The 26,883-nt window shown below is 41.5% G+C and overlaps 1 protein-coding gene across 3 annotated transcripts in view; it reads right to left on the bottom strand.

Annotated features, from left to right (window-relative positions):
• Positions 1-26,883, bottom strand: part of Atp8a2 (ATPase phospholipid transporting 8A2) — a 480,046-nt gene that overhangs the window by 133,636 nt on the left and 319,527 nt on the right. For all 3 annotated transcript variants that reach the window (XM_076930916.1, XM_034499073.2, XM_076930917.1), the window contains exons 28-30: positions 10,888-10,962; positions 3,326-3,448; positions 760-838 (exon numbers count right to left, since the gene is read on the bottom strand). In XM_076930916.1, coding sequence (XP_076787031.1) covers positions 760-838; positions 3,326-3,448; positions 10,888-10,962 — 277 coding nt within the window. The remainder of the gene's footprint in view (positions 1-759; positions 839-3,325; positions 3,449-10,887; positions 10,963-26,883) is intronic.

The raw sequence follows: 26,883 nt of genomic DNA, 5'->3' as shown, positions 1-26,883 counted from the left end.
TTGGAGTAGGTGTGTCACTGTGGGTGTGGACTTTAATATCCTTGTCCTAGCTGCCTAGTAGCCAGTCTTCTCCTGTCTGCCTTCAGATAAAAATGTAGAACTCTCACCTCCTCCTGTGCCATGCCTGCCTGGATGCTGCCATGTTTCCACCTTGATTATAATGGACTGAACCTCTGAACCTAAGCCAGTCCCAATTAAATGTTGTCCTTATAAGAGTTACCTTGGTCATGGTGTCTGTTCAGAGCAGTAAAACCCTAACTAAGACAGTATGTTTTCATTAAGAAGTGTGAACTAACACAGGCTGTCCTTGTGCAGAGGGACTAAGGCCAACCTGGAAAATGTGACCTTAAAGGTATGTGTCAAGGAAAATGCCCTCAGAAAACACGGGATGGCATTAGATTTACAATACCTAAGTGACTGAGCACACAGATACCAGAGACTTGAAGCAAAGGCTTAATTAAGTAACAGAGGATTTTAAACTCACGGGCAAGAAACATAAATGTTCCCTCAAGGTCGAAGACTCAGTTATCACAAACTGAGCCTGGAGGTCCTAGTATTTATATAGTAATTTCAAAGAAAAGGCAGAACTGACAGGACTTGCATGCTATAGACTGGGAAGAAGCTCTTGTTGTGGGGCAGGTCTGTGTTCCCAGTCTTCAATCTCATGTATGCTGCACACTGGGGAGAACAGTGCATACACTGACCTCACAGGAGGCCAACCGCCTTGCTGATGGTTGAAGTCATGAAGGCATTACCTACCGTGCTCCAGGGCTTTCATAGGAACCCAGAAGAGGATGAGGGAGTGGACCAAGGCATTGATGCAGTGACCCCAGAAAACCTGCAGGAAGAGAAACCAGGAGTCAGAGTGTCAGGGGCTCAGGCTTTCTGCATGGAGCTTACAATAGGTAAGGCATTGTGATTGTGAAGGCTCCTGGTGTGGGCTGGGGCATTGTTAGTCCCAATTTAAAAGACACACACACACACACACACACACACACGCACACGCACACGCACACGCACACGCACACACACACACAGAGAGAGAGAGAGAGAGAGAGAGAGAGAGAGAGAGAGAGAGAGAGGGAGAGAGAGAGAGAGAGAGGGAGAGAGAGAGCGCGCGCTAAAAGCTGTTCCCTCCTATTTACAAGGAGATGGCAGGATACTCTCCAGACAATATTACTTCACTACATATCTCTATATGCCTGCATGGGTACAACACAGAATCCTTCCACATGTGAAAACTGAGCTTCTATGTGTGAGTGTTCCCCATCACAAGAGGATACCTCACAATCACCCAGGAAAAGGGGGCTTAGGTTAAAACTGGATAGCAAAAAACTAAAATTTTGTTTATTTTGAAAACATAAAAACCCATTCTATATATAAATTTTCATTTTTTCCTCCTTTATGTCTTAAAGTACCTCTTTCTCATTCCCCCCTATCACCTCTGAAGTCAGTGCCACACACTAAAATAATTGTCTTTGGAGGCTGGCAAAATGGCTCAGTGGGTGAAGGTGGCCTGTCATCAAGTCTGAGGAACTGAGACCAATCCCCAGGACTCACATGGCAGAAAGAGAGAACTGACGTCTAAGGGCTGCCTTCTGACCTCCACCTACCTACAGTGACACAGCACATGCCCTCTGCACACACTAAATAAATAAGTGAAAATTTACTTTTAATGTTTGCCACGTTAAACAAAAGAATGCAGAGTTCTGGCCATTCTAAATGACAATGTCATGAGCGTTTTGACGTTTCTAAAAGTTATTTTTTTTTTTTAACTAGACCACGAGTATTCTGTGTTACTATTCCCAAACCCAGCCCTGTTCAGTATTCTATTTAACTACTAAGATGATGATGCTTTAAATCCAGGTGAAATGTCTCCAGCAGTCGACAGATAGTTCTGGGGAATGTCACGGAGGTGACTAAACATTGGTTAAGAGCAGAAAACAGCAAAAGACATGCTGTTATAAGGCAACTGGACGTGTCCCAGTTTTACTCACTGGCAGTTAACTATGATGACTGGGCCAGATCCAGGCCTCGTTGTGCTGGGAAAGGCTGGAACATTGCTCCATAGCCTCAGCTCTCAGGTACTCACTTGTTCCCACCCCGTTTCCTGACCCCTCCATTAAAACACAGAAATCAATAACCCACTAGGTGTCTGCACGAGACTGAGGCCCACCCAGTTCTCCCGATGTTAGTGTGGGTTCATTTCTCTGCTTATGTGACACCCTGATGGCTTCAACAGTAGAGCACAGACCTGACCTGAAAGCAGTGTAGACAAGAAGGCTCTAACGTGGTCATGCTGCCAGGCCTACATCCTACCTCCTCTTTAGGGGAGAGCCATGGCTTCCCTTCAGGCAGTAGTATCCAACTACACTGCTACTGTTAGCATGTGTGTGACAGAGGCCTATATGATGGGCCCATTTTGGCATTCCAGACACTTCCATCCGTTTTACAGATAGGTGGTCCAGCTTCTGTCTGGGTCTCCTCAGGATAATCTATTCAGGTTGAACATCTCAAATCTGAAAGCACCAAATCCTGAATACTCCAAAATCCAAAACTTGTTGAGCACTTGTTGAGTATTTAGACTTGATCCCATCTCCAAAACATATTATATATGCAAGTATTGCAAATTCCACCCTTGCCCTAAAAAGCCTCTGAAATATGAAATATTTTGAGTTCTAAGAAAATGAAAGGACATTAGTTTGAATGATCAATGCTGTTTTTTTGCAACCTTCCCTCAAAACACATTGTCAGTGCCTGAAAGTTTTAAAAGGGTGCTCACCGGGTCACCAAAAGTCAGAATTGGGTGTGCATGCTTATAGCCGGCACTGGGTGGTGGAGAGAGACAGGCAGATGAGAGCTCTCTGGACAGGAAGCCTAAATAGTGAGCTTCAAGTTCCGTAAAAAATCCTGTCTCAAAAAAAATAATGTGGAGAATGACAGACGGAGAAACCCAATATTCTCCTCTGGCTTCTGCATGCACCTGCATGTGTGTGCACAAATGTGCATATACCTCACACGCAAAGTTAAAAACCAGTAAATCAGGCTTGTAGCCAGCCTTACCAAGGGCTGTGTGAGAGGACACAGCTGATTGTAACGGAAAGGGGCACAAGATGATATTGCCCACAGAATACGGAGCCGCCGTGAGCAGAAGGAAGGAGATGCTGGCTGGACCTGAGGGAAGTGTTTCTGGACCACAGGGCCAGATATGAAGGGGCTATGCCAATGCCCTCTGTCAAACAGCACTTACCGTGATCAGAGCTGAAAGAGAAGGAGGGCTGGGCCTTCCATAGGTGAGAGCTGTCGTTCCACAGCATTTGCTTACCTTGGTGTTGAAACCTTCTGCATTCTGAGTGATTTTGTAGAGCTGTGGAAACCTGAGCATGCTCTCCTGAGTACAAGACCTCTCGAAGATCCCCAGAGTGAAGGGCGGCAATGCCGTGAAGATCTGTGTGGAGACAATAAGCCTTTAATCAGAGCCCTTCCGATTCCTATAGTGCCAGTGTTCCAGCTCTGTCAATGATGACTTAACTTTTACAGTCAAGTCCAAACCCGAGGCTCCATGATTCACAGCTCCCCAAACGTCCTCTAAACAGAACAAAAGAAATAACAAGTCATTTTACTGTTAATCCATTCAGATGAATCCATGGAACACCAAAACCCATAAATTCCCGATGAGCTACGAACTCATTGATGAACAGCTGCTCTCCTGTGCAGAACTCGCCATGATGGCGCTTGTGCCACAGTTAGCTCCAGGAAGTAGCAGGTTTTCTGTCAGTGTTGGCTGCATGAGTTGTAAAACCTTGGAATCTTTCCTCAGGTTTTAGGGGGCACAGGCAGTGCATCCATTTATTCACTCAACAGTCAGTTACTGTGAACGAGGTGGGGGCAGAGACAGTGGAACACTGAGATACTTCTTCAGAGAGGAAGAAAGGCAGGCAGTTTCTGAGGCCCCATGTCTTTTGAGGAGGTGATCCATGGCCATAGTGGGACACAAGTACAGCATGTGAAGTGTGGGGGCTACGCAAGGTTGCCTGGCGAGAAGATCATGGTCATGTTGAGAATAAGGACTCTGCATCAGCATATGGGACTTGCAGGGCATGGGACCTATAGGATTTGGAAGATGATGCTGAGTGCGGATAATGGATGCTCCTGAAACCTCCTTTGAGAAGAGCGCCCTTTTAAAACTCTCAGGCACTGACAACATGTTTTGGGGGAAGCCTGTAGCTCACAAAGGATGTGTCGCTGAGGACACAGTACAAAGATGAAAGGAGTCCACAGAAATCATCTCCGGGCACTGGAGGCAGAGAGTGAGTGCCTTTGAGGTGTGAACTTTCACCTGCTCTCCTCGAGGTCAGACGAGACCACGCTTCTATGTTGCAAAATAAAGATGGATTCTTGAAGATGGGTCTGGGAGAAATGTGCCATTTCACTCTGGGACACGTGTGGCCCATGGGTCACTCTCTCACTTGGTTCTAGTGAGTTCAAAGAGACTGGCTCATAATTTATCCTCTACTTTTATGGAACCCATATCCACAAACCCAGCCAGCTCTACAGCCAGGGAATCTAATAAGCCTCTCTAAGAGAACCCAAATCCACACCAGTTACTTGGAGACTGAGAATCTGAGCAGTGAAATACACCTTTCCCTGGGCTGTTGGGATCAGACAGGTGAGTAAGGCAGGAACTCTCTCAAGCACTTGCTTTGATCCAGGACTGATGGAAAGCAGCCCTGGGATTTCAACAGGCAACAAGGAGATGAAAAACCACTGCTATTACACATCTCTGCATCAACAGATGCTGTGGGTTTCACGGCCAGTGGGAGGAAAGGTCAAGGACTGTCTCAGAAGCTCTGCATGCATTTTGGGTGAATGCTTTCAGCTCCGCTCTTCTGCATCAGGCCATGCATTTTGCATATGCCAGTTCTGACTCAACTCACTTTTTTCTTTTTCTCTTTTATTTGAGTCTCTCCTCAATGCACTTCAAACCCTCTATACCCATCATTACTGGTGGACTGCCCAGAAAGATCTACCATACTTTCTTCCCTTAAGTATACTGTATTCACCTACTTAGACTGTATGGGGACCATGGGTTTTTTGTTGTTGTTGTTTTGCTTTTTTTAAAAAATGGAGATATTACACACATTTATTTTCATCACTTGCTAAACAATACATCACAGAAAGCCCCACAAGGCCCTTGGATTTAACGCTGATGCAGTCTTTTTAGTGTTCTCTAGTGTTCACATAATAACTTACAGTAGGGATGTGTTTTGAGTTATTAATTCATTAATCAATAAATATTCATTTTGATTCTACCTTTCCTTTTGCCACCACAAACATGTATCAAACATCCACAATAAACTACCATATATGCTTTGCTTTTTTTTTTTTTTTTTTCATGTGTCTAAGCTGCTGGGCATAGAAAGAAACATGTAGTTTTAATTTTACATGATGTTGCCTGCTTGCGTTCTAAAAAGGGTTCCAATCTTTTATATTTCCCTTTGCAAGGAACAGGAGTGACCTTTTGCCAGCTTTCCTATCTGTGGTGGTTACACTCTGTATTTATTATTCTCTCGTTTGGAAAAGTCAGATATTAACTCTTTTACATTTCCCTGTGCACCAGTGAGTCTGCACATGTTGGCCGTCTGGATCTGCTACTTTAGCAACATTTAGCTCCTTTTCTGCTTTCCACGCTCGGTTATCTGTCTCTGAGACTTCTTTGAGTCCCCAGTTCTTTGGATCTTTATGTTGTGTTCATTGTCTATCGGCTTTTTCCTGCCAAAACAGGCTTCTTTTGCAACCTAAAAACATTTAAGTTTTAAGTGGTCAAAACCAGCTTTGACCATCAACTCGCTGACAGTCCTCCCACCCTGAGCTTTTGTGTAGTTTTTAGAAGCATGTTAAGAAAGTCTCATGGTTTTATTTTTCCCATTTGGAATTTATTTTTTCTATGAGGTATAAGCTAAGAATTCACCTTTTTTTTCCCCAGATAATGAGCCAGATGTGAAAACACACTTAATTCACACTTTGCCATGGAGTTTAAAAAAATCATCATTAAGGTTTATTAGACTCCGATGTATTGTTGTTCTAGATTCTGGAAATGGAACCCAATTCTACAGCCTCTGACTGTGGGTCTGTAAGGAATATACTGCTCTCGATGGTGATTTTTGGGCTAGTCTGATAGTAAAGTCTACATGTCTGAATGTCTTTTGCATATCTGTTTTCAAGAACTCTCTCATTGCACTTACAGCTCCTCGTGTGCCCTCAAACCTGTTTGCATCAGGTTTCTATCTAAATCCTGGTCTTAAGTCTTCATTTTATTTTCTCCTTTTTAGTGGTGCTGGGGACCCTTCATGGCATACTCTCTACCACTAAATGGAATCCCCAGCCCTGTTTTTATTTTACTGTTGAATTCTGAGATAGGTCTTACGAAGTTCCCTGGGCCAGCCTTGAACTCACTCTACAGCACAGGTAGAATGAAGTTAAGACCCTCCTGCCTCAGTAGCCAGGATTATAGGTGGTTCTAGGAAGTCCAAGTGATTTTTAATCTTTCAGTAAGACTTTGGGATTTTTCATACAGATACTATAAAATTACAACTATGAAATTTATAATTTAAAAACACACGAGAGACATAACATGGGACCCACCTGGTCCCCAGACCTTGAGCCCAAATGGTTCTCTTGCCTCAGCTTCATATGAAGCTGTGACTCAGGCATATGTCACTCCACCCAACGACAGATGAGTTTAACTGCTTTCTGATAGGAGTTTTTGTACCTTTGAAGTTTTTAGGAGACATTGGTAGACTTAAAAATAGAATTATGGATTACTAGAACAGAAAAAAAATGCCTTATCTGACTCTTCTGGAATTCTCTTACTTCTAGTATCTTTCTGTGGGTTTCTTCTGGGTTGTCTGGATAAACAATCATATATGACCATATTTATGTGGCGCTGCTTCGTTTGTCTGAGTGTTTGCATAGGCATCAGAACTGCTCACGACTCCCACACTGTTTCTAACAGTTGTTTAAGCTTCTTGGTGGCTGCTGAAAACTCTAGGGTGATGCTGAACTCGGCAAGGATGATGGCTGGTCCTCCTGCCGTGATAGCCAGTCCACTGTCTAACCTCTGACCAAACACAAGGCAGTTTGGAAGGCTGCGTGCTGCAGCTCTGCAAGCAGGCTGAAATCGGACTGACTGACATCTTTGTTTTTCTATTTTATTTTTCAGGTCTTATTTTGGGAATGCCAAACACATGAATAGCAGTTGCCATGTTTTTATTCATTTTATTGACATAGTTAGAATGATTTGTTTTAATTTAAAACTCTTGTATTCATGACAATCAGGCCAAATTGTAGGTCAAATTACTTTACTCTTTTAACAGCTCAATAGTTGATATTTTATTTAGATGTCTGTAATTACAAGTGAGGCCTGGTCATAGTTTTCTTTTTAAAGTTATGCTGATTTAATAATAGGATTACTTTTTGGAATCCATTTAAAAAATATTACTGTTATCTTCTCACTGAAAATGACATAACATTTAGCTGGATCTATTTGATCCATGAAGCTATTTTCCCTGGCGGCCTCTGTCTCCCCACAAACTTAACTGATATAGAAACTGAACTATAATTCTGGGGCACTCTTTGAGCTCATGGGTTAAAAATCAGATAGCCTATGCCTAACACACACTATGGTTTTCCTACATACACCTATCATGAAGATTAAGTTTTAAATTAGACACTATTAAGGCTAACAGTGATAACTATTAATAAAAGAGAACTGGCATAATAATACGCTACCATGAAAATAGTCAAAACTTCAGATTCATTTCCCTGGTATTTTACTTAAATTTTTTTTTTTTTTTTTTGAGATTAGAATTGTATCATTTCCCCCTTCTGTTTCATCATTCCAAACCCTTCCAATGACCGCTTCTTTTTAGGATTTATGATCTATTTTTAATTGTTGATGTGTGTGTGTGTGTGTGTGTGTGTGTGTGCATTTACATGTGTAGAGGGCACATGCTTGGAGAGAGACAGCAAATGAGAGCGAGGTAGTAATAATTGACTAATCCAAATAAAGGATAGCTAGGAGACTTCTTTGTGATTCTTTGTGTAATTTTTCTTTTCATTTTATTTTTTTTCATATTTCTCATCAAAAACAATCACCATGGGAGAAATCTAGTATACTTTGAATACAATCTAAGTGTGTTTTCCAGAAAACTCATGGCTACAGGCTTGGTCTTCAGTGTGAGGGTCCTGGGGTGGTTGAACTTTAAGAGGTGGGGCCTAGTGCAAGGTGATCAGGGAAGGGGCTCACCAGGGCTGAACAATTAGTGCTGGCCAATCTTAGACTTTCTGCTTCCTAGACTGACCAGCTAAACCTGTTTTCTTTATAAAGTGTTCAGCCTTTGAAATTTTGTTATGGCACCCACAAATGAATAATATACCTTCATGTTCTCAAAAGATTTGGGGCTTCTAGTGTGAGAGATTCCAGGACTCCTGGTCCGTTGCAAATAGAAACACCTTTCTGACGAGTACCCCCCCCCAGTACCACCCCAGTACCCCAGAATGCCCAGCACCTCCCAGCATATACTTGCACCTCTATAATGTTCCAGTACCCATTTTTTAATGTTGAAAAAAGTGTATATTTAGAATTAGCCATCTGGACTGTTTAGATGCTCCCAATCTTGTTGGTAACATCTAGAATATCATAATCAGGAGTCAAGTAAACATATGCCTTCTTTTCTGTCAGGCATTATCAAGGTATTGACTTTGGCCACATCAGCGTCATAAAGTTTCTTCATGGCCTGTTTGATCTGGTGTGTGTTGGCCTTGACATCCACAATGAATACAACTTTGTTGTCCTCTATCTTCTTCATGGTTGACTCTGTGGTCAGGGGTAATCTGATGATAGCATAGTGGTCAAGCTTGTTTCTCCTGGGTGCACTCTTTCAAGGATATTTGGGCTGCCTTCAGAGCCACAGGGTCTTGGGCCACAAGAAGGTGGGTGACATGCAGATATTCTTTTTGTTGTTGTTGTTGTCATAGACGCTTTTCAGCATGGCCTCCTTAGCTTTCAAGGCCTTCACTTTGGCTTTGGTTGTGGGAGGAGGAGGGTCTTCCTTCTTCGCTTTTGGTGCCATCTTGATAAAAAGGCTCCAGGACCACTTTAATACCTATTCTATGGACTCTGGTAATCTGTGGTCATTTCACCTCAGAATTGACTTCTCTGGTACAGAGTCCTCTTCTCTATTGGTTGGTGGAACATTGTATACACAAAACATATTCCTAGTCCTATACATTAAAGATTACAGTGGTTCTTAATCTTTCATGGACACAACAATCCCCAGGAACATTCTTTTAAAAGGATGCCTATCTCTGAGACCCTGTCTATTGAGTGACTGTGGGGCTCAGGAATCTGCATTTTTTTTTTTTTTTTTTAAAAACAAGCCCTTTGTTTTCTTTCTCGTGAGTGGACTATGGGCCTTGCTTTGATCAACACCATGCTTCAGCCTATTTCAGTGTCTCTGGCTACGCCATCATATAACATTTCTTGTGGTAACTTGAATTTCCCAGGATTACCCAGAGCTAAGAAAACCATCCTGTCCTCATAACCTGGCATGAAAATCGAGCTAAACCCAATGTATCCCGTGGGGTGACATTCATCCTAGGCTTTTCTCAACTCTAAAGCATAGCCTCCAGGGGATCGGCTTCATGGTTGAGTTGGGTGTGTGGATGGGTTTGTATGTGGCTTCTGGTCCTAGATTATCTAGGTATCCCTAGTCCCTCCTTAGTACACAGAAACAAGGCCCTTGAGCCATATGTTTGGGGAAGATGGTTAGAGAAGATTCTTAGCAAGTTCATTCAGCTCTTCTCTCTCTACTGCTCACCTTTTAGTGGATCTGCACAAGCAGGAAGTATACTCTGTAGTGGGCCATACAGTCAACTAACTTACTATTACAGCTCAAATCAAAACTAGAACCTAGCCTTGCCGGAGTCTGAGCCCATACACTCATCCTCTTCACCCAAAAGTCACAAAGGCCCAGGTCACACTGTGTGTGTGCCAGGTCACACTGTGTGTCCAGCATGCTATACCCAACATGGCAGCTACTGAGAAAAGTGCACTATAGAATGTGAATCCACAGCCATAAATGCACACATAAATGCACCATGAGCTCTTTGAGCCACACTCCCTCCCTCCATTATACACCTCCTTGGAGCAGCTACTTAAGACGTCAAACTCCATGAGGTGCAAGAAGCTAGAAATGGTGCTCCAAGCAGTAGGAGAGAGCAACTCAAGAAATGAGTCACTACGGTGACCCACAGATGGGTAGCTATGGCACTTAGCAATGGCCAGATCTTTGGTTTTTGTTTTTGTTTTTTCTCCCAAAAGGAGGGGAACAAGAAAACTAGGCATTTTAGCTTATAGTTTCTACTTGTTTTTGGCTTTTGGATTTATTCATTAATTAATTATAAAAACACCTCAGAATATATAGACACTCTTCCAAGAAGGGCAAGAGTCCACTAGGTCATATATTCTTTGTTTAAGAATTCAGAAGTAATGTTGCAAACTGGAGTGAGTTTAGATGCAGTACAGAAATTTTTCCTTGAAAATGTTGCAGAGACATTTAGCAAGGGGGTAGCCAGGAGTCCATTACTAAGATATATGGGTTAATAATTTCATGGGGCTACTCAAGAATGATCTGCTATGATTGAAACCATGTGTGGAGAGTTTGGGCTTCTGCAGGATGTGTGGCAGCAACAAAGGCCCTAAAGATATATTTGTGCTGCCTGCTAAGTACACAGATGATTGGCTTAGATACACTTCCCAGACATAAACAGTGAAGGAATGCCCCGAAGTTCTCCATGCTATCAGATAGAAAGGGGAATGCTTACCACATTGTACAAGCCGATGCACCAGCGCTCAAATAAAATCTGCCCAGAAAATCCATTAACAAAGGCGAACCAAAGCTGCAAGAGAACAAAGTTCATCAGGTTTTATATCAATATTGACCTAAATGTTTCCACTCACTGGAGAAGTAGCCCGGAATGTGGACCACCAGCTGGACACAGCTGCAGAGGGAGACTGTGTGCCAGCACTGTGACAGTTGTCCTTTCAAGGGATATAAATTTCCAATACCATAAATATCAGTATCTTAAGGAAAATTTATATTAAGGACACATAAACTTTGAGAGGTTATATATGCCATGTTTACAAGGAAATGAACTTATACCGAATATGTTTTGTGTCAACACTTTCTGATTGACTGAGTATCAACTTCATGCATTTCCCCCTATAAAGTTGATTTGATAGCTATGGTGTCTCTTTGTAGGACTTTCAAATAGATAAAGAGTATAACTAATAAAAAAATCATGAAACTGTTTTGTTAGTCGTGTATGTTTTTAGTTGACAAAACATTAACTTCTTTGACTGGCTGTCTTCCACCTCAAGAACAGGCCAGCACACAACGATAAGAAAAAAGCATGCTTGAATCATCTTTTTATGCTAGCATGAGAAACTGACTTAACTGGACAGATCATTCTCAAGAGGATGTGGACAGTGAACACATGGGAAAACCAGCAACTTCAGCCATCAGGGATATTCAAATTAAACTATAAATCCATCTCAATCAGAACAATAACATGAAGAAAACAAATGGCATTTGTGGCTTTTTGAATAAGAATGCCCCCCAAAGGCTCATATAGTTTAATGTTTGGTCATCAGGGAGTGGCTCTTCTTCAGAAGGATTAGCAGGTGTAGCTTTGTTGGAGGAAGTATGTCACTGGGGTTGGGCTTTGAGTGTTCAAAAGCTCAAACCAGGCCCACAGGTTCTCTCTTCCTGGTGCCTGTGGATCTGCACGTAGGACTCTCAGCTGCTTTCCCAGCACCATGTCTGCCTGGACTAAACCTCTGAAACTATAAGGCAGCCCTAGTTAAATATTTTCCTTTATAAGAGTTGTCTTGGTCATGGTAACTCTTCACAGCAACAGAACGCGAACTAAAGCAATCGACATTGATGAGGATTGAACGTTCTGCAGAAAACTGAGGACACATGGAGACCCACTGTGCTATCACAAGAGTCCTCTCCCATGAGGAAGCAGAGGTGGCAAGATCTATAATAGGTGAGCAGTGGAGAAGAATCAAAATTCCATGGGAAAGTGTCCTGGGATAACTGTGATGCTTTCTCCCCAAAGGTCTAAAATAAAACAACAGAACAAGAACAATGACAGCAACAACAAAACCCTCACACAGGACTGGGACAGATGCACGGGAAATAATCTCTACTGAAGAACCAGCCACAGGGCAAAAGGAAACATCAACGATCCTCAGTGAGCCGGTAGGATCTAAAACATGAGACTTCTTTGAAACAGGAGATAACATTAAATGCATAAGACAACAAAGAAGGTAGAGAATAGGAAGAGCTGATGTTAAGAGACTAAAGACACAGAAATGGAAACAAAACCAGAACTGACATTGATAAAAACCAGCTAGGGATCGATGGGTAAGCTTTTAAAGAACATGTGATGGGGCTGCAGACGGGACAGTGGTTAAAAGTATTTGCTGTTCTTGCAAAGGCCCCAAATTTGGTTGCAAGTGTTCATGTCAGGCTGTGCATCTGTAACTCTAGTTCCAGGCCAGCCTTTGTAGGTATGTGTATACACATGTGAACACACACACACACACACACACACACACACAAACACACACACACAAATACACTTATATAGAAATAATAAAAATAAGTATTTTTTAAAAAAGCAATATTCTGCAAAGGATTAAACATACACTGATCTTAAAACAGAAACCTTTCAAAATGACAAAATAAAGAACAAAATCATTTTTTTATTATATTTTATTTGGTTTTCAGACGTGTTTGGAAGCAGGGTACATATGTGGCAGTCAGAGGACAGTTTGATAGAATTTGTTCTCTCCTTCCACCATGTGAATGTCTGGACAGAACTCAGGTAGTTAGCCTTGTCAGAAAATGCCATTACTGCTGAACTACTTTTCTGACCCACAGAAATTTTAAGGTATACTAGGACAACAACAAAACAATATAAAGTATGCAAACATAGAATAGAAGAACATTTTCTAAAACCTCACTATGCAAATGGAAAGATGGATCCTCTGACTCGGGAAAGGGAACAGCAGATCGAAGTGGATGAGTCAACATTCAAGGAGGCTGACACAGGCGCTAATGTGTTTATTTACTTATTGCCCGCTGCTGCTGCGGTTTTCCTAGTCCACAGCCGTGCACGGGGAGTATAGGCTCTATCACCGAATTTCTCCCCCAGCCTCAATTCTGAAATGTTATAAAATTAATTCAATACATTCAATGATGAGAGGCAATTAACCTGCCAAGGGAAGCCATGAAGCTGGCTTCCTGCTTCTCTCTAGCAGGTCATCAGAACAGAGGCTGCTGGCTGAAGTTTAGAAGTGACGGTGAAGCGGTGTGATGAGGACTTTAGCAAGCCACCAAACTAAAGCCAAATCAAAGCCTGACAACACAAGAGATGAAGGAGGTGGCACTGTGTGTCTGTTAAACTGGTTAAAATTCAGGACACCCAGCAGATACCAAACCTGAAACATGTATTACATACAAGAGAAAGTTTAACAGCATGGGAGAAAGCATGAGAACAAAGCCAAATTCCTAGCTTTGCCTTACAAGTCAGCAGGATCAGACCGTGCCCCCCTTCTTCCCTATGTTTTCTTCCCCTCTTTTCTCCTTCCTTCCTTCCTTCCTTCCTTCCTTCCTTCCTTCCTTTCTTCTTCCTTCCCTTCCCTCCCTCCCTCCCTATCTTTTTCTAGAAACAGAGAGGTTACCTGGGTTTGAGTAGCTACAACAGCATAGAGGCAGAGCAGCAGCAGCTGGCTGGACTGTCTGCTTCTTTCTGCTCTGTAACTGTTATGCTAACCAGAGCCTAGGTTATGCTAGGTCAAGCACTCCACCACCCATCTGTATTTCTATATTTGAGGTCCTCAGAATACAAAAGAGGTTCTCTCCCTCTTTTTCTTTCTTTCTCTCTTTCTTTTTCTCTTTCTTTCTCTCCTTCCTTCCTTTCTTTCCTTTCTTTCTTTCTTTCTTTCTTTCTTTCTTTCTTTCTTTCTTCTTTCTTTCTTCTTTCTTTTTCTTTCCCCTGAGACAGGGTTTCTCTCTGTAGTGCTGGCTATCCTGGAACTCGCTCTGTAGACCAGGCTGGCCTTGAACTCATAGAGATCTGCCTGCCTCTTCCTCCCAAGTGCTGGGATCAAAGGTGTGCACCATCACTGTCTGCCTTGAAATTTCATTTTTTATTAAACAAGCCCCTCCCCTCCATGAGGGTATCATCTTTTACTAACCTAGTGGACAAAGACATAAATCAGACAAGGTGAAGAACTAGCTGCTCTAATCCTTAGCTGGCAATTCAGCACTGTTGACAAATGTTCAGTACTTTCCTTTGACTTGAGGATTTCACTTAGTGTTTTAAATCTTACAGCTTTAGTCATGTGGTACTCAACATAAAAATATAAAAGTGCTTGCTTTGACATTATTTGAAAATGAAACCTGCACCCACTATATGATGACTGTTGTAGAATATTCATTCATTTAAACAAGCACAGTGATCCATCTCGAAGAGCAAGACAAAGCCACATGCATGAACTTTCATAAAAATGCTCCCAGACACATCACGGAAAAAAAAATCAAGTTGCAAAACAGGGAAGTTTGGAAAGTCCCCGCTTCAGAGTTTGGGGGCTAGCCTGGACTACACAGCAAGCCTCTGTTTCAGAAAGACAAACCCAGTGACAAAACAGAAACAAAATAACAAACCTTCAAATCAATAACAAAATCCAAACCTAAACCTAAAACCCCAAAACCAGCAAAGACCACATCAAAGATCATAACTACAAAATGTAAGTGTAAACTCTACACATGGTCATTATGTCTGGGATAGTTCTTTCTGAGTAGCAAAGGGAGGCTCACACATGCCTCTTGCAGTGCTTTGAGCTTTCAAAACATCCGTGTTTTGTTTATATAACTGAGGCAGTTTCCAACTAGGGATGAGTTACCAAAGAGGAGACATTTCACAGTGTGTGGAGGTCTCCACGGTCACCTCCTGACATAGGATGATGCTAATTGTCACGGAGTGGTCGGAGGCGAGGCCAGAGTCTGTTGAATTCCTTTACACCACCCAGGAGGCCCCCCTGACAATGACCTCACTTGACCCCAACTGTCAATAACACATTGTGGAAAAAACCCTGGGTGTATTAGGCTAGCCCGGTGTGCAAAGCTGTGACTTATGTGGTCACTGTCTGAGGAGGATGGGGCTCAGAGAGGCTCAGCCCTTAATAATAATAACAATGCACCTGCGGTGGCGGCTGTCACCATGGCAGTCTTACGGAGCCAGTGTAGCTCTGGAAGTGAATTCGGAAACTTCACAAGGGTTAAGCCTACAAACAGCCATCTATTATAAAAAAAATTATTGTTTTAATAAGAGCTAGGATAATCTTAGTATGACCAAGACACCCTCATTGGTGAAAATTCCTAATAAGGCAAAAACATTGTTAAGAGAGTTCTTGTCTTTTTCTCTGGACTGACTGGGGCATAGTGATGTGTTGCACAGTAGGTACAAAAGTCTCCGAGGTCGAGGTCGCTTTAGAGCTCGGACTTTGATATCCCCCCCCCTTCCACTGTTCCCCCACCCCCACCCCCAACCCACCCCTACCCCAAAGCAGCTGCTGCTCCACTGCTCAGCTGGCACAGGCCTGGCTCCTCACAGTCTGGATGTGTTTGCCCACATTTTTATCATTTGCAGGTGCTGCTGGGGTTTGACAAGTGTAAACAAACTCATTCTTCACATTTCATCTGCATTCCACTCACCAGTCCGATGCTGGTAATTAGACCTTTATATTTGATTGGAAATGTTTTTTTTTTTTTGGGGGGGGGGTGGTTAGAGGAAAATGAAACCCAAAATACACAAAACAAGTCATCCCCTCCTCCCCCTCCTCTTCCTCTTCTTCTTCCTCCCCCCCTCCTCCTCCAATCCACCTTATAATTTCAAAACCCAGGAGCTGTTTGTTTCTTCCCCTTTAAAAATTCAAACTTGATTTCATCTTGGCAAGATTTCCATAGGTAGAAGGAAACGTATGAAAATGTAACGTATTTTTAAACATTTATACCAACAGACGTAGTTTTTATTTTATTTACTTGTGAGGCAGGTACACGATGCCTCTCTGACACACTATAAAGTCAGGCTTTCACACCACTTAGTCATATACAAATGTTAATTCATATATTAAAGACAGCACCACCCAATTCCTGAACACCAAGGTCATTTTTGGTGGGTCACTGGCTCTTAGGTTCGTAGACCAAACTCCACCCTCAATGCAAACAGATGGTCTGTCTCCTGGACTTAAGCTCAGTGTCTGTTGGCCACTGTGCTTTACTCTCTCGGATTAATGGGAGAAAAGATTGCTCTGCTTTAACTTTCTTGTTAACCAGGAATGCTCTTAAATGAACCAAGCCAAAGCCCAGAGCTGGGCAGCCTCAGACTTGGTGGGTTGGCAGGAGGCCTGCCAAGCAGTGTGGCTTGCCAAGCTCCTGGGGTTTGGGTCCTCAAACGTAGGGTTGTTATGAGCAAACTGACCCAAACTTATTAAATGGCTTTTCCTTCTCGGAGAAAGATCCTTCTTTGCTTTAATTCCTGCCCGACTGCCAATAGCAAAGTAACTGTTGGCTGATTGTCCAGGCTCCTGTCTGGAGGAGCAACTGCCATTGTTCACCCTCAGTGGGTCACACAGCTCCAGGTGGCAGCTAGCAGTCATGGTGTTGACTTGGGGAAAGGGGATGGCTTGTCCTTCTAGGGGCCTGGAAGAATGGGGAAGAGATAAGTGTCCTATAAAGAATAAGGGGATAAATTAGCCATCTGATTTCTTACTGAAGAAATCAACTGCAGCACAATCTGCTTAGCACATCAGCTCTGAGATAATGAACTGAGAGGATTAAAGACACTGCTTTTCAGAGGCAAATTGCTGCATACTCCTGCCCCACCCCCCATTTTACCTAGCTATATGAATTAAGAGCAAAAAACAAACAAAAAACAAAACCCCAACCAACCAACCAACCAAATTAAAAAAAAATTAAACCCAGAATATATTCTTTTTCTAAAATTCTGTTTCTAGAAATTAATTTTCCATTGCTAAAAGCACTGGTTTATAAAAACACTGCCTTGCTGTACAGTGTTGTCGGCAATGGGTGACACAGATGAAGACACAGGAGCTGAGATCCTGTTTAAACAAGTCGTTGTTGTGTATGATATATGAGGTCAAAGAGCAAGGTTGTGGAGTTGGCTCTCACTTTACAGTTTATATGGGGTTGCTGCAGGTCATCGGGGCTCCTTGGCAAACACGTTACCCACTGATCCATCTCTTCGGCCCAGACAGGAAAGCTCTTAGGTAGAGGTCAGGTGGCTGTAGCAGATCTATGAATTATTAAGCACTTCAAAAACATGGATGGAAAATCAAGGGGAAAAGCAAAGGTGTGACGCAGACGAAGGGGTATGAGACATGACAGGAGAGGTGATGGACTCTAGAAGCTTTCCTACAGGTGATGTTCTGTCTGATAACGTTATATAACTGGGAAGCCAATAAGAAACAGAGACTAAGAAAGATGGTTGGGGAACCAGACAGAGCCCCATCTTAACTCTGAAGAGTTTCCTCTCCCTTAGTCAATAAAAGACAGAAAATGTGGCAGCAAACACTGCAAACCCATAGGACAACTAAACAATAAGAGGGGAGTGGTATGCATAGAACCCAGGTTCTGTAAGTGCATATGAAATAGTACATTCATATACATGTATTTGAACTCAAGAGAGAACATGAAAGGATGACCCCACTGTTCTTGTTAACCTCAGAGCAGAAGCAGAGGCAGACGGGGAATACTGCTAGCTGCATAGACCACCATTTTTATCACAGCACACAAGTGTGACTTCAACTTTTGAAAATGACATGGAGGAAAACTCAGTCTTCTGTGTACCCATTATACTTACTTTTCTCTTAGCCTATCATGCTCTTTAAGTCTTTTTATTTTATTTTTTCATTTTCTGGCTACCCCAATATGACCAAACATCATATGGGCTTTATTCATGAGAGCATACTTGAGACCTGACTCAGTGCTGGAAAACAGTGGTAATGAATGCTCACAGACCATTAGTCCTTCAAGTGACCACCTGATAGGTTCATCTTAACTCTTAACTGTTTTCTGAGAATGGATCCTTACTTTCTGAATGGACCCCTATCTTCATTTCCCAAAGGACAGAAGGAATATGAGGATGCTAGGAAGGCCGAGGCCTTGCAACAGCCAAATGGATCAGCTCACTTGAACTTTATCACCACCCTAAGAACTCTTGTTCCCACCTCACAGTGAGGAACTTGGAACGCAGAGAAGACAAGGCACCAGGTCCACACTAAATTGATCCTTAAAGGTCACAGCTGTCAACAGTAAACTATACATTTTGAATAAGTGATTTTTAAAGCATTTAAGTTAAGGCAATTCAATATCAGATCTGCATCTACGACTAATCTGCTGCAGATACTTTAAGACTGTATTATCAACAAAACACTTCACAAGTGGAAAACTTATTGAGAAAATAACCCAGATTTTCCTCAAATGTCAAGTCAAAGAAGAAGAGGTCCTTTAGGGTTTGGGAAGCAGGCTATAAAAGCCTTTTTCACCACTCTAGTTTGAAATATTACCTGTGGGGTGTGGTGGCACGGCCTTTAATCCCAGTTCTTGGGAGGCAGAGACAGGCAGATTTTCTGTGAGTTCGAGGCCATTCTGGTCTATGGGAAGATTTCCAGGACAGCCAAGGGCTACAAGGAGAAACTCTGTGTGGAAAAACCAAAAAAAAAAAAAAAAAAAAAAAAAAAAAAGAAAGAAAGAAAATTATTTTGCTAGCATGGTTGAGTCTGGCCCAACAGACAGTCAAAAGTAATATTTACTACCCAAATTCCTCAAATAAAAACATGCAAATGAATGCTCTTGTTTAAAAGGACTAGAATGTGACACTGAGAAAGCATAGAGTAAAGCAAATAAATTATCATGTCAAATGCATATAGCATATGCCGTGTGACTACAGATTTTATTTCTTTGTTGTTGTTCCTTTCCATTCAAACTTCAGATGATTCAACAAGTTGACTGTTGTGGCCCAAAGCCACAAAGTTAGCAAAGGGAAGTCTGGTAAACATTTTAAAAAGTGTCTTTAATTACTAATTTCTAAGTATTATGAAATGCCTCTGTTTCTACATAATTACACGGTTAGACTGTTAAACTATAGAATATCAGGTAAATATGAAGTCGTGTTTTCTCCCCCATAAAAGACCATAATTCTGACCAGATGGGGTATGCACAATTAAATTGATTTTTAATAAGGAATTCTTGGCACAATAGAAATGTAATCGCTCTAAATTGTATCAAGGACTACATAAAAAATTTTTTATAGTTCAAGGCTTCAGCTCCTCAGTCCAAATCCCTTGCTGGCATGCTAGAGGGACCAAAGGCTCTGGAGACCCATAAGGAAATAATGAGCCTTTCATCTGGAGGTCACTGGCTAGGATCTGCTATCGTTCATTAATGACACAGCTGTGTTCCACCTCCCATTGCTGGAACAGTGGCAGGGGTTTGTTATGCAAGGGGTAGCAGAAATGTGTGTAAGATCATTTCATTTATGGGAAGGACCTATGGCAAGTATTTGAGAACAAGAGTTTTATAAGCAATAAAACAATGCTCTTAAGTTATTGACAGTAAGATTTAGTGCTTGGCTCCACAGAGCCGGATGGTCATAGGAGCACAGAACTCTGGTGTTCCATGGCATCTCCATCAGTCCTTTGTCCCTCTGAGCTACAGCCTGCATGAGATGTGGACTCCGTGTTTTGTTTTGGGAAGTGAAGGGAAAAGCTCTTGTCTTAGGGTTTTACAGCTGTGAACAGAGACCATAACCAAGGCAACTCTTAAAAGGACAACATTTAATTGCCATCCAAGTAGGCATGGGCAAGAGGAGCTGAGAGATCTACATTTTCTGAAGGCAAACAGGAGAAGACTGGCTTCCAGGGAGCTAGGATGAGGGCCTTTAAAGCCCATGCCCACAACAACAAACTTCCTCCAACAAGGCCACACCTTCTAATAGTGCCACTCACTGGGACAAGCATATTCAAACCACCACAGCCCCTGTCTACGCTCTCAGAATAGTATGATAAGAGAATTCTCATTTAATTTATTTAGGTTTCTTCATGAATGAGTGCAAGTATACATGTGTATATACAGAGCTCAGAGGTCAACCTTGGGTATCATCCTCTGAAACTTTGTCCCCCTTCTTTGAGCCAGGGTCTCACACACTGTTTGACTTGCTGGCCAGTGTGAGCCCCAGGCATCCTCCTGCTGCCCCACTAGTGCTGTGATTACAGGCTCATGCCATCAAGTCTGGTTTGATTGACTCTGGGAATTGAACTCAAGTGAAGTCATCGGGCTTCTAAGGCAAATGACTCACTGAGCGATCTGTCTTCCTGTCCATCTTTAAAGACATTCCATAGTCAAACTATCTGCTTATATTTATGCTCTGTGCTGTCAGCAGCAGCTACTTGTGTGCTAAAACAATTCAATCTGCATGAGTTCTAGAAACATTTTGAGGAAACATAGAGGGAATCTGTGGTTCTCTCTGGATGATTTGGCAAGCATCTTCAACGGGGGTGAGCCCCTGGAAGGCGGGAAGATTCTTTAAAGTAGAGGCATCAGCTTGTAGGAGTGTGTAAGTTGTACATTTCAGGGTGAATAAAAGGAAAATGAGGTAGAAGGATCTTCAACTAGCAGGTTATCCCACACAGGCAAACAGTGGTACATGTGTCCCCTCACAGAAAATGGAAGATCCAAGTACCTGGGGACTTGAAAAACTACCTCAATATATTTATGCTTTACTGTGGACAAATATATGTAACAAATTTATCATTTGAAGCTATTGTTTTTAAGCATCCAGTTGGGTAGCATTACGTAAGCTGGCGGGGTTGTGCAACCATCACCAGCATCTACTGCCCAAGTCTTTGTGACCCTTATCTAAGAAACCACTAGAATATCAAACAGAATGAAACCACCCTCTATTAGCTTGTACAGAGTCAGTTTCTGACATTACTCTTTCCCTGCTTACTGGTCTTGGTACACTTGTTGACTGTGGTGGCTTGAATATGCTTGGTTCAGGAAGTGGCGCTATTTGGAGGTGTGGCCTTGTTGGAGTAAGTGTGTCACTGTGGGTGTGAACTTGTCCTAGCTGCCTGAAAACCAGTCTTCTTCTTCAGATGAAGATGTAGAACTCTCAGCTCCTCTTGTGCCATGCTGTCATGCTCCTGCCATGATGATAATGGACTGGACCTCTGAACCTATAAGCCAGCCCCCAGTCAAATGTCCTTATAAGAGTTGTCTTGGTCAAGGTGTCTGTTCACAGCAGTGAAACCCTAAGACACTGACAATCATTTTACCACATGTTCACAGGTTTGTGCCCCTTTTCTACTTCTGTGGCTCACATTCCTGTCTGTTCACAGCACAGTACTACACACGCTGTTGTGAACATTTCGGCTTTGCTTTGTGAGCCCTTCGAATTTGTTCTTCCCTCTCAAGACTGTCCTGGATACCTGAGAGTCCATACACATGCCATAAGAATTTAGGATAACCTTTCCATTTCTCATGTATTTTTCTACCTTTTTCTTTTCTGTTTTGTTTTACTTAGAGACAATCTCACTAAGTAGTTCAGGCTGGCCTTGAATTTGCAATGCTTATCTTGCCTCCAGATTACTGGAATTAAAGGTATGTATGACCATGCCCAGCTGAAGTTTTTCTAATTCTGCAAAAGTAGGTCATTAGGATGATAGAGATTGCATTGAATCTATAGGTAGCTTTGTTCTTAACAGACGTTTAAGGTAACATTTAAAACCTTTAATGATAAAGTTAAATAGCTGCAAAAGTCATAATTTCTAGGATAGGCTATTCTACATATAGAGATGATAAAATAAATGCACACTGCTTTTTAATGTCATTAATGAACTTCACAGATTCTTATGATAATTAAGAAAGACAAGCGCAAATACTTTAGAATACTCAGAAGTTTCTTTTCCTACTTTCACCTTGAACTTATTTTTCATTTGAGTTGACTCAGTTCTATCTCAATGTACTTTTGTTTGAATGTCTTTGACACAAGAATCATGAATGGAAATAACGAGCTTTCTCTTAATGAACTGTGGCTACACACAGGAAGAATGCTGGAATGTTTTTCTGGACTGAACTTTTGTTGCAATTCTTGGTGGTATTAATTGATAAAAACAACACATTTGATATTTATTAAACAAGTAAAATTTTGTTGAAACTGTAGCTCCTTTTTTTATTATTTGTGAATAGTGCTGTTTTATTTGTTATAAGAATTGTAAATCGCAATGAAATAAATGGGACTCCTCCCTAGCTCATTAGTTCAGACAACCATGAAAAAGTACAATCAAGTGCTGGATGGAGGCAGGACTTGATCACTTGTAACCCTACTGGTCCTACTAGACCTGAGCTGGGAATGCTCATTTACAGAGTGAGTAACAGTGTGTAACTTCACGAGAGAGGAGTCATCAACACTCTAGCCTTCTGATTCATTTAGAAGGACACAGTGCTCTCATGATGAAAATGTTTGAGACCATTCACCTCCTCACATCTTGGTCGGGTAATTTTCAGATCTTCCTGAAAGCAAAGATACAGAAACTTCTGACCTTCGGAAGCATTTTTTAATTAATCAGAAACCTCGCTTGTTTCCTTAACCTCTAGGAAGCATCCCTAAAGGCTGTACACACCAAGATATCCCCAAGAATTTAAACAATCTGGCTATGCTCTCATTTACTGCACCTTTTCCATCAACATACCCAAAAAGGTTACAGAGAAAGAAAAGTTTCACTTGAAACTTGATTTGCTCTGCTGCCGCCATCACCATCATCATCACCATCATCATCACCACCATCTTCAGAATCATCACTACCCTCATTGTCACCACAACCAGCACCATAACCAGCACCACCATCTTTTCCCTGCTCCCCATGACCACCAAACATCATCATCATCATCAACAATATCAACATACCAACACTCCTATGCCTTGCTGACATTGTGTTCAGGCTGAATAAGGTTCTCTGTGGAAGCATATCACATGTTGTGATCATCCTTCCAAACTTAAAAGTTGCAGATTTGTCAAATGTCTGCTAAAATGACTGGCAACACTCGCCTTCACTACTTAAGATCAAAAGCCCAAATTTCATAACCCTATGGGAACTGTGTTGCTTCTGAGCTTCTGTTTAATGGACTGAGCAGAACCTTGCCATGCATTTAATACCTGCACAAAATGGAAGGCTGATGCCTCCCATACTTCTAACCAGTGCTTTTTATGGACTCTTCCTCAGTAGCAAAGTGTCGTTGACCATCACAAGAGGTAGAAGAGGCTAGTTGCTAGTTTTCACTAAAACTAAGTGTTGTCTCTTTGGTACACTTTCTCCTGATTATTTTGTAGCACAGTCAGATTCTAAGGGGCAAGATATCATTCTTCCTTTTGTGTACTAGGAACAGGACTGTGGAAGGGGATGTGAGGAAGGAGATCTGAGAACACATGAGTGTGGAAGCTATGAAGGGCCTCTCTCTTCTAAAAGGTTTATCTGCCCCATCACTGCTTTTGCTCTAGAATTGACCCTTTCTAGACAAACGGGTGCCCAGGGCTACCAGTTAGGCCCTGGGAATCATATAACTGCATTACACTTTTTGGAAGCACATTTACCAGAACCATAGAGAGGGAAGACCCAAGGGCTCACAGAGTCAGAAAAGCCAGTGAGATAAGTGCTATCGAGATCCTAAGAAAGTGTGATTGATGGGAAACACAGAGGGCGGTGGCATGATGGATCACTCACTCACTCAATGGCCTAGTGTGCTGCAGCTGAGTGGCCTACTTTACTGTAACCCAAATTTATTGAAAACAAACAATTGATAAATAACTATGCACTATTTGTGCATATATATATGTATATATATGCATATATATATGTATATATATATACACACACATATGGTATAAAAATAATAGCTCATGATCAGATGAAATTGTTTTAAAAATATGTTTTAAAAAACAGAGAAAGATGTGGATATTACTATAAATGGGGCATCAATAATCTATAGTCATTACATATGGCAGGAAATATGTTATAGGGAACTATAATTCTAAAAATGTCCCCTCTTGCTGTACATATATCTTAGGCTTCACAACTTAATTTGAATATCTAGTATATTACACAGTCACAAACACCTGAGGAAAAACCCAGATCTCATTCCACAGAAGTCTCCTTGATAGTCACTGGCATATACACACATGCATTCAGGTATAGAGCTGCATTATCTATTCTGGCATGGCTTTTATGAGTCTTCTAGAAGTTCATTTAGGGAAGAAGGACACATGGGTCAAGCCATAGAAAATGTCAACTCTGAGCACGGGGCTGCACTGCAGCAAGCTCAATCTAGTTAAGGAGAATCTGAAATGCAAAAGCAACTAAGCATCTCAGAGTTTGCATCATCAGAAAAACATATCAAGAAATGAAATAACTGCCTAGAGAAAATCTGAAAACACTCTGTAGTTACAAGCAGCTTTTAAGAATGGGGTGGGCAAATAGAGAAAAATGAAAAGCAGGATGGAACAGAGAAAAAAAAATTTATTCTATTTCCTCAAAGACATACAAGTTTACTAAGATCAAATTGTTACTATAAAAGTTTGAAGAAAATGAAGTTTCAAAACATATTGCAAATTGAAAAGAAAGAGAAATATTGTTTTACAAAATAAAAAAAACTAGAGGCACTAGAAGGCAAATAAAAAACATATAGGAAAGTAGAGGGGCTAAATAAGTAGGTCAGATGAAATGTAAGTAGGTCAAATGAAATGTAAGCAATGCAGGACATGAATCTAGAAAGCTTCTTAGAGAGCTGTAGGAAGACAGAATATAGAAAACAAAGAAATGGTTTACACAAGAGCAAACTGAGCCTAGTGATGCCCACTTGTAATCCCAGGTACTTGGGCAGCTGAGGCAGGAGGATCACTAGTTCACGGCCTGCCTGAGTTACAGAGTAATTTCAAAGCCCAAGTAACCTAGTGAAAGCCTGTCTCTAAATAAAAAATGGCCCACAACTGTAGCTCAGCAGGAGGGTACTTGCACAGAATACAGAAAACTCTGGGTTTGAGTTGCATCACTGAAAAAGAAAATATAAGAAAAAAATCATAGGTAGGAGATAACAAGTCTGTAGATTGAAAGGGTACTGGGGGAAAAGGAAAACCATAAAACACACACAGCTTTGTAAATTTCAGAACACTAAGTATAAGCAGGAAAGAGCATTTCTTCAAGGTATACACTAAGGATAGAAAATCAAAATTACAGTAAGTATCTCTCCAGCCAATCAAGAGGAAGCTAAGGGACACACAGAGTTCTAAAAGAAAATAATAGCAAGCTAAACTTTTATACCCAGCTAACTTAACCATCAAATGTAATCAGAAAATAAAGATGTTTCAGAAGCAGCTTATGTGCTTCATGAACACAAGTGAGGAAACAGAAGAAAGATAAGGAATCCAAGAGCCATTATCCTTGAAAAACATCAAAGAACAAAATCCAGCATCAAGCAAAGGGCTTACATAGCAAGTAGTATGGATGGGGACTGGAGGATCAGGCTGTAGAAAACAGGGAAAGGTGGAGATGAGATATAAAAATACCTATGCAATTAGGTATTAACTATGGAGAATATTAAATGCACATGGGATTCAGATAGGATACGATCAAAGGAGGGTGAAGAGAGCATAGGAGCTGGATGAAGGTTTGCATTCACCTGCAACCCTAGCACTCAGGAGGCTGAGGCAGGAGGATTTTAATTTTAGCCCAGCTTGGGCTACATAGTGAGACCCTGTTTCAAACGATAAGGGCTGGGGGGCTTAGTTCAGTGGCAGAGCACTTGCCAAGAATAAGCAAGGCTCTGGGTTCTATCCCCAGCACCATGAAAATGAATGAATGGATACACTAGAATAAGGAACTCACACCGAAAGGAAGGAAACTCCTCTGTCTGGCTCTACAGTAAGCATTGTTTGCATAATCTTAGAGGTGCTAATGTGGACTCCCTGAGTCAACACAAACTCTACTGGGACAGAGAAGACAAGGGAAGAAGGCTGCAGAATCCACAGGAAAGTGCCATCCACTAGTCCACCAGTGATGTCTAGACTGGGCTCATTTCTACAAACACATTATTTAGAAATCTGAAGATAACTGTGAGAACAGCTTTAAAGGTTTTCTTTAGCATGTATAACTAGGAAGGAAACTCCTTTTAAATGACATGTAAATATATCTGTAACTCTGTTTCTACATATAAGGATGTCCACATTCACACTAAGCCTCAGGTACTATGACTTTTCCGTGAGGTCTGATCTAAAAACTATAATTGATTAGATTTTATAGGACACTGGAATAAGTCCAGAACTACCTGGTGCTCAGTTCTACAATGGCATTTGAATCAAGCTTGGCATTTTTCTACTGCCAAAGTCATACTACTGATATTGCTGCATCTCTCTGCCAAGTGCATTCTCTATGCTAATTATCAATTGAGGTTGTGTGACTACATCACAGTCAGTGTAATTTATGTAATTAAATGGGGAAACAGCTATAAAAGCAGCTGCCTCTTAATTAGGAAGGCATGGTCTTTAAAAAAAACACAGCCTTTTGTTTTTAAGGGAAGCAAATGACAGAAATTTTGTAAAACTCTATTAGATGGTCCTGTATGATCTTTATAATGTTATGGGTACAATTTACAAATTGCTAATAAAATTATAAAA

The sequence above is a fragment of the Arvicanthis niloticus genome, chromosome 3, assembly GCF_011762505.2.
Source record: "Arvicanthis niloticus isolate mArvNil1 chromosome 3, mArvNil1.pat.X, whole genome shotgun sequence".
NCBI lineage: Eukaryota > Metazoa > Chordata > Mammalia > Rodentia > Muridae > Arvicanthis > Arvicanthis niloticus.
Note: the sequence above shows the minus strand (reverse complement) of the source record. Positions and strands in the feature narration are given on the sequence as shown.